Source organism: Ylistrum balloti, unplaced genomic scaffold, assembly GCF_031769215.1.
Source record: "Ylistrum balloti isolate Yb309-2 unplaced genomic scaffold, AGI_CSIRO_Ybal_v1 Utg371822, whole genome shotgun sequence".
In the NCBI taxonomy this organism is placed as follows: Eukaryota; Metazoa; Mollusca; class Bivalvia; order Pectinida; family Pectinidae; genus Ylistrum; species Ylistrum balloti.
The window spans coordinates 23,517-32,001 of NW_026782906.1; the positions used below are offsets into that span (position 1 = coordinate 23,517).

General features: G+C 34.4%; 1 protein-coding gene across 1 annotated transcript; it reads left to right on the plus strand.

Annotated features, from left to right (window-relative positions):
• The first annotated feature begins 237 nt into the window (after positions 1-237).
• Positions 238-6,916, plus strand: LOC132563696 (uncharacterized). The gene is made up of 4 exons (XM_060228448.1): positions 238-285; positions 2,370-2,437; positions 4,391-4,616; positions 4,930-6,916. The coding sequence occupies exons 1-4, from the start codon at positions 238-240 to the stop codon at positions 5,065-5,067; spliced, it is 480 nt and encodes a 159-aa protein (XP_060084431.1). The 3' UTR covers positions 5,068-6,916.
• The last annotated feature ends 1,569 nt before the right edge of the window (positions 6,917-8,485 follow it).

The window sequence follows — 8,485 nt, forward strand, 5'->3', positions numbered from 1 at the left end:
CGTCAAGATTTGTTTGTTTACACACACTCTGGTAATGTAAGATAAACAAGTCATTTGTGTCCTAAATAAATTGACAGATACCGCGGGGAAATGTATGAGGCGGTCTCTTTGATTTTCTTTCATCTTTTCATTTCTTGTATATTTAATATTTCCGCTGTTCACACCCGTGGAGCAGTAGAAGCCCAAATCCCTAAGGGCTACCCTCATCTCCGCCTGATTGACTCGTCAAGCGGAATAATGGGCGGTGCTGAAAAGAAGTGTCAACATGTCCCAATGCCGTTTGAGGTACTCGACGTCCAATTATGAGATTAAAATGACGAGACCACTATGTCACAGGGAAGTTTCAGAAAGCTATATATAGCAAATAAATGTCAGGTCACATACATATCATCTTTTCTTGTAGAAGGAAACCCCTGGAAAAAACAGCCTCAACAGATCGATCGATACCTCGAATTTTGCAAACATTTTGAAATGGCACAAAGGTACGTGAGAAAAGATTCGTGTATATACATTTATATATTTAAACGCTATTAATTTTTGAATTACCTTCTCAGTGTAAGTCCCGGTTTTAAATTTTCTACTTAACTGAGCGTAAAAACAAATAAAATTCCCAAAGGCTATAATTTAGTAAGAACAAGAAAGAATTTTAACAAGAAGAGTAGCCATGTAAAACAACAAATAACAACATGACACGATCATTGTTGGAAAGAACCCTGCACCTAAATTATGCGTAAGTATTTGGTTAATTATTTCAAAATATCTAAGGTTAATGTCACAAACGAACGAATTACTGCTATCTAAAACATAAGAATGTCTCCAGTATTCCCATGTAAAATGAAAACCGCATATTTGATATGAAAACCGTGGTTATTCATATTGTTAAATTTTAACATTACAAAGGTGCGCCCGCCAATATATATGTTTAAAGATAAATATTAATTGAAAACGTCAGGGTAATTTATCAGTGAGTTTTATCGATTGTAACAAACTAATATTGTCTTTTACTCGAAGTTATATATCAACACTTTTCTCTTTTTTAATTATTTGATTTTATTTGGCCTCCACTTGCATGGCATCAACTAAACACAATTTAATGTCAAATTTGATGTTTTTTTTTATAACACTGTGACACACTTGACAGACAAGAGGTCAAACAAGAATACTACTATGTCAGTCTGATATAGGTCACGCCTGGACAGATTCCATCAGTTCACAATCACCTTCAGTGACATGTATACATAAAAAGTGGTAGACTAATCAGTTTAAGAACTGTCGGACTGAAAAACATCAACAAGTGGCACTTCAGAAATGTAGTTAGCTTCATGAGACCAGATACTTATATAACATATACGTCTGTGTTGAAGTGATATGATCATAATACACTTGTAATATTTAGTGATTTCCAATTCCAGTCGCTGTCAGCGTCGAATCGAACCGCGTGACTCTAATTAACACGAATTCAGTTTATTCCCGACAATAGAAATATACAGTGTATAAAAACCTAATGTAACTATAGACAGTGACGTACACCTAGACAGTGACATCAGCCATGTAAATAATAAAAATCACTCCCCAACACTGTACCGAATGTAACAGTACTTCACAGGGTACGTATTTTAAACTGAGCTGTGTTTATTAGTAGTGGAATCTTTAAAAATAGCATACACTAAATTCAGCGTGTTTTCCCAGATAACGAAAGTGTAAAGTGAAAGTATGTGAAAACTAGCAGCAATTAGGTTAAACAAATATGTCATTCATATATTTAATTGATTAAAAAAAAAAGAGAGAGAGAAATGACAACATTTATAATTCTCGTATAGATTTTTTTTATCTCTTTTTTTTTCGGAATATCAAAACACGAGTATTTATATATAACAAGGATGCATTATTTCAAGAGACAAAGATGTAATTAAGTAAGAGCTAAAACGTGCTTAAAAAACTAACAAAACAATATTTTAACTAATTATCAGTGCAGTAGGTCACAGACGTGTTATACTAATTATGCGTCACTGAAATGATCCTCGATCCGCCTACAAAGTCGTTAACTGCGTCATTAGTCCTCCTAAGTTATGTAAACAACGCGATCGCTTCCAGATCAGAAACGTAACCAATATTAAAAATGTCAACTTCGGAAATGGATTCTGCATTATATTCAGACAGAAGAATTGTTATATAGATAAATGATAAACAAAAGACGGAAGTTTTCCGGTGGATTCTTATGTCTGCACAATGGGGGATTCCATTACAAAGAGATTTCCTTTTAATTCTAAATATAGTCTGACCTTGTATGACGCAAAAAAGGATCCCCGCTAAGATAGATTTTGATTGGTCGAGACTCATGCTCTTTGTGGTGTACTGTTATTGTCGAGACTGTAATACTGAAACAACAATTACGAGGCGAGGAAAATTTATTTAGTTTATCAGGATTGAACACAAGGTAGGTTTTAGTGATCTCTACGTTAAATTTATGTACAATTATATGTTACATGTTTTCATACAGTTGACATAAACTTAAGTATTTTGTGTGTTTTATTGTAGAAAAGTTTACAGATGAAAGACACAAAGGATTGTACTTGTGTCGTTTAGGTCTCTGGTCTGTGTGACGAGTATATATTGGGGAGTGTCACTCAACTGACTTCAGTTAGGATATTTTAACGTGTTACCTGCTTAATTTCAATGATTACGTTTTATTTATTTATTTGTTTATTTATCCTTAAGGCTTTGTATTCTAGATTCTTAGTAGAACCATGGACATAAATAACAGTTATCTACGTTCCTGGCATAACCCAGTCTTAGCAGGGACGTATAATTCAGTATAATACTTCTCTGATCAAAGACATATTCTTATTTCTACCGTTTTCGTATTTCCTATAAGTACATATACGTGATAACCTATTATCAGAATATATATCACGTGAAAACATATATTCATTGGATTTTGCCAGAGACATATATGTGTGTTATATACGTCTCTGATTTTGCGTACACCCCATAACATGCCTCGGTCCCGTTCAGTGAACACCCCTTCGAAATTTGTTTCTTGTTAAACTTGACTTAATTTATAAACTATTACCATGTTTTATATTAACGAAACACGTGATATCAATTTTCTTCTAATGTAAGTCAGAGACGTTTATGTCTCTGCCTAAGTTAATAACATGTCGACGTTAGATTAGTATATAGGCGTAATTTAATTTCCAAAAAATAAAATTAAAACCATAAAATGGTGATTTCTGTTAATTTTGAGGAATTTTGAGAGGCGAGTTTTATGATTATTGCGAGACGAGTGTAAGGCGTCTAAAAGTATGTGTGCTATTCTGAAACAATTAACAATAATTAAATTTGTTTTATAAATATCTTGTGAGTACACACAATGTTTGCTCCCATAACAAAAATAATGTCCGCTGATAGCCTGATATTTGACCCATCGTCTTCCGCTACGTTGGTGAATCACCACAGTCATTGTACTTGCGATAGTGTCAGTACACTATATACAGCGGTCTTGGCACTTGACAACATTCCTTGAGTACAAGGGTCGACTACTTCACATATTGACAATCAAAATTTGTGACATTTCAACAACACCTGCTCGGAGCATAACATATGACGCTGATTTTCAGCGCCACCTGCCTGTCTATATGTGAAGGATGACAAACAAAATGTAGGTTTACTTCAGAGTAAAATCAACGAAGCGACAAAACCATATGTATAGTTTAGCTTAGATAAGACCGCCTGATCATACGGTGTTACTATGTCGATTTAACATACCGTTCAACGCAAAGGGATTCACCTCACAAAAATACTTCTTTCCAATCTTGAAGCATATTTTAAATATTTTTCTTTTGAGGATGTATGATCAAAAAGGAAATTGTACAAAATATGGTATGTAAATCAAGTTTATATTTAGCTTTGATCTCTCACTAGAGTTTAAACCACCAAAAATCTTTTCGTTATGCAGACTTATCTGCTTGTGTGAGCAACTATTGATTGTTGCGTCCTTAGTTTACATGAGAAAATGACCTCGATCGTTTTCTCACAAATTTATGGCGTAGTTCTCTCACAAACAAATGACGTTACCATACCTGCCAACTTTTCAAAATTCTCATGGAGGAAAAAAGTGCGTGAAAATAATTTATGACTTGTCACAATACCTTGCGCGTCGCGACATTTGTCATATATGAAAAAATATAATGTATATTTAATCTATACATCTAGATTGTCTGTTTGGTTGTTAGTGGGGATATGTATAATCACAGTAAAAATTAATACTTACACACAAGAGGAGATAACTGCTGATATCTATTGATCAAACCTACATACTTTGCAACAGAGGTGTGTTATCTTGAATAAAACAAATCATTGTTGAACGAATTTTTTTTTCTGTCCACAGCGACAAGATGTATTCAAGGAATCTCGTTCTCGGCGGTCAGAAGCCTCGTGATGGGATGGAGGAGAGTCTCGTTCCCAAAGAAAAACCGGCGGCAAAAAAAGCTGTTGACATGGTGACGGTGTTTGTACCGGAAGCTGTGGCAGAGAACCAAGTCTACTGCAAATCCGTAACGTCAATCTTATCGAAACAAGATTACCAGAACTACCTCCCAGTATATAGACCACTTGTAAGTTTCACTCGACCAAAACAACACAACAATTACTAGCTTGAGTTGTCTTTCCTTAGAATCAAAATCCTTTATTAGTCAGTTAACAATTGTGAGAACTGGAGTTCAGGAAAATTATCCCGGTTAACGGTTTCTGACATTCGAGAAGTCTTTTATGGGCAAACACTTCTCATGTAATTTAATTTACTTTGTGTTAACGTTTTCCAAAACATGCTACCAACATTGTTTGTTTAAAGCTTTACTTCTAAATTCAATTTGATATTTGATAAACCAAGTATTTCTGAAATGAAAATAACACTCTTTTTGTTTACAGACCGAACCGTTGACACTGGAAGCGCGACCTGCACGTCCATGTTACGTCACGATCCTTTATCTATTTTTGGGGATTCTGTTCTTTCTGTTGCTGGCGGGAATAACAACCTGTATATACCTGGCGATCACACAAGATTAATTCTTAACCATGAAGACCGGATTGTCTCTCTTTTTTTAATCCTCCGCTAGGTTTTGTCCTGGAAAATACAACGAGCAAAGCATAGTGGAGACTGTACAAAGGGAGATAATCGTGTTAACTGTTATCCTGTGCACAGAAAGACACACCTGATAGGTATTGTAATAATCCCGAAAGGTGTAGAAAGAAAGAAAAATCATTTTGGAACAGGTTGTCAACGAGAAATACATGGGCATCTATAGATTGGTACGAACAGTCCATGATTCAATAGATGTAGGAACAACTTAGGAGTTGTTTCGTATGAAATCATGCAGAGAAAAATTTTAATCAGTTTGCTGCTGTTAGAAGAAGAATCTAGTGCTGTTCCGAAAGAATAATACAGTGATGTTCAGAAAGAATGATGAATGGTTGCCCAGAATCCATTTCTTCGAGTGAATTAATAATGTGTTGATGAAAGTGCCAAAATTGTACCTCTCCAGCATAAAATTTCTGTCTTGTGTTCAGCACATCGTGTGAGATTTGTACATAGGCATGCGAGAATGAAATTAGACAATGTCCCATTGGTGCTGACTATTTTCGGGACAAATTGTCATCTGTAGGATGGAGATGTTTGTTAGAGGATGTATCTGTTTGAAGAATGACTTTCATTATCATTTATCAACCTATGTGGAAAAAAGACCAGTATTATGTGAAAGAGGATTTTGTTATCGCAAAATTGGCGATAAAAATACTGTGATATTCAAAATTATGACTTAGGTCACTCGAATTAAAGGGCGACAATCAGTAATAACAAAAGTCCCTAATTGAACTGTATTGTATTGTATTGTTTTTCCTTGAATTTTTATAATTAGATTTTTTATTGATCAAATTTTGTAGATGATGTATAAATCAAAGTTGATATCCAAACGGAACTTTAATTAATATTGATACAACGGCGAACACATTCCATCATTGTAATTATTTTAAAATCTAATCATTAATTTCATTTAAAGATATTATCTAGGTTACTATATAGATATTACCCATATCATCATACTGTCTTATGAGCGTGTTTGTTTTCTTTCTTTTTTGGACATCAGTGTCCAAAATATCCTTGCTCTTATTTCTATCTCTCAATTATATTTTTACAGTAGGTTTGTCTCGATACTAAAGCTTAGGGATGACAAAGCTTGACTCATTTTAATGTTTTATCTAAGACGATTCAAGCGTCTCATGGATCATGAGTCATGGTGCTGTGATGTCATACAGAAATTAGAATATCGATCCGACACTGAAGGATTCGGCGATGAAGTAGACATCCTTGAAGCTTCAACCAATTACAATAACAAGCTTTTTATTTATTTAAATTGTCTGGAATCAAAAGTTATTCAATTGTTTTCGTGAGTAGTGTTGTTATGTAATTTCGTGGTACTTGTGTTGCAAATCGTGATTTTCACAAAAAAGGAAAATTAGGATGAAAGGCCATTTTACTTTTTATCAACTAAACTACGAAATGAAGTAGTTGTCATTAGTCATAGTTTGTAAATTAGTTTTGCTTACTATTTTTTCATTTATTTCATAAACATGCATTGAATTTTTAAACTTAAATGTAAGTGTGTAATCTGGTTCGAGAGGTTGTCAGCCTTAGTTTGAAACAGAAGAGTAGTTGTACTACACTAAGGCCAGGGATATCGGTCAGTGTTATTTTGCTGATTGCAAAATCCAGATTAAGGTTTCATATCAAGCAAAGATGAAACTATGTCAGTATCCTACTATTATCGCTTTTAGAATCTTCACCAAATCATGGACGCGATTTCTATGTTTGTAATGTTGTCTTTTTTATACGTATATTTTGAACAATAAAACAAAAGTACAAAAATATAATTGTGATTGTTATTATTATTATTGTTTACTCCCGCAAAATAGAGATTCAGTTTGTCAATATACACATTAACGTAACAGACGTACAGACAGACAATTACCCGTGTTACAGACATACAAAGTCCTAATTAAAATGTATGTTTATAGTAAACTGAGACAGACATTTTCACGGGCTGGTGAGGCGAGGTTTCTTCACCATTGATGTCATCTATCAGCGAAGGAGTAAACTGGTGTGTTTTTAATTCGAAGAGATGCTTTCGTCAATATGTTTTCGACATGTTATCGAAAATTTAAAAACTTCAGTAAGGAGAAAATCTCGTCCATCATGAATTTTTTGACAGATTGTTATCGCTCTATCTAGAGAAGAAATTGTTGGATTATTCTATTTTTTGTGTGTTCCCACGGTCCTAATTTATGCATTGTCCATTCCGTGGACTGGTTGGAACAGAATAAGCTATCCGACAGACAAATATCTTGATTCTCTTCATTTGTTCCCCCCCAGCCCCTCCCCCACTCCTACCCCAATCAAAGGTATACAACAATAACGGAACCGCCAAGTAAACTACGGCAAAAACGTCACGTTTGTAGTATTTGCCGCAGCCCAACAACTCTGTTATGCAGTAGTTCGTTATGATAAATTTTCCTTTACAAAAACTTGATTAGATAAGGACGGTATTTCTCCAAAGCTTAATTTGCCTGGTTCTGTATATGTTAAGGGATACATGTCTGCTAACAGAATGTAGGCCGAGAGTAACTTACCATAGAATATGTGTGGTTAGAAATAGTTATTGGTTAAGAGGAATGTTTATATGGCGCTTCAACTTCTTGTTAACACTTAAGATATTTTCCTTGGTGAAAAAATACGAATGGTTTTGTGTTATTAGTAAAGTAATGGATCGCGTTTAGCACAAGAGACTTCTAAGTAAGCTTTCATGTTTTGGAATTCGGGGCTCGCTCTTAAAATGGTTAGAAAATTATCTTTATAATTACAAAGAGTTGTTATCACAAAAAATATAATTTGTTTAAGATTTCCCTGGGTTCCATCTTGGGTCTATATTTATATCAACCTATATCAAATTATTTGCTTACGACACCTCTCATTATTGACACACTAGACATAAAGCACTGGAAGAAAAAAAGAAATTGAAGTAAAATTCCCGAATGGTCCGCACTTGTTTTGGTAAATTTTAATCTTACCAAACTGAAACCTATAAACATCTAACAAAAAAACAAGACGAATTTATGAAACCCTTACAACAAAATTCTGAAGTGGGACATTAAAAACTTTTCTGTATGAGGAATCTGCTAATTGCATGCACAGTTTTACGGTGCAGTATGTATGGAAAACAGACAAGCCGACAGCACAAAATCAATACCCTCCCACCCTTTCGATTCAGGGGCTTAAAGATAAAAATAGAACACTCCAATTCAGTTTCCCCCTAACCTGCTTTGCAGCTAGGGCGCAAGAATTGTACCTGCCGCCCCAGTATATGACTGTAAGAGTCGTCTTAACTTGGGATTTTATTATTTTCTTTTAATAATTCTCTTTTCAAAATTTTCT

Coding starts and splice junctions, on each gene's coding strand:
- LOC132563696 (XM_060228448.1), top strand. CDS start 238: ATGGGCGGTGCTGAAAAGAAGTGTCAACATGTCCCAATGCCGTTTGAG. Junction 286..2,369: donor ATGTCCCAATGCCGTTTGAG/GTACTCGACGTC, acceptor GTTATTGTCGAG/ACTGTAATACTGAAACAACA. Junction 2,438..4,390: donor TTATCAGGATTGAACACAAG/GTAGGTTTTAGT, acceptor TTCTGTCCACAG/CGACAAGATGTATTCAAGGA.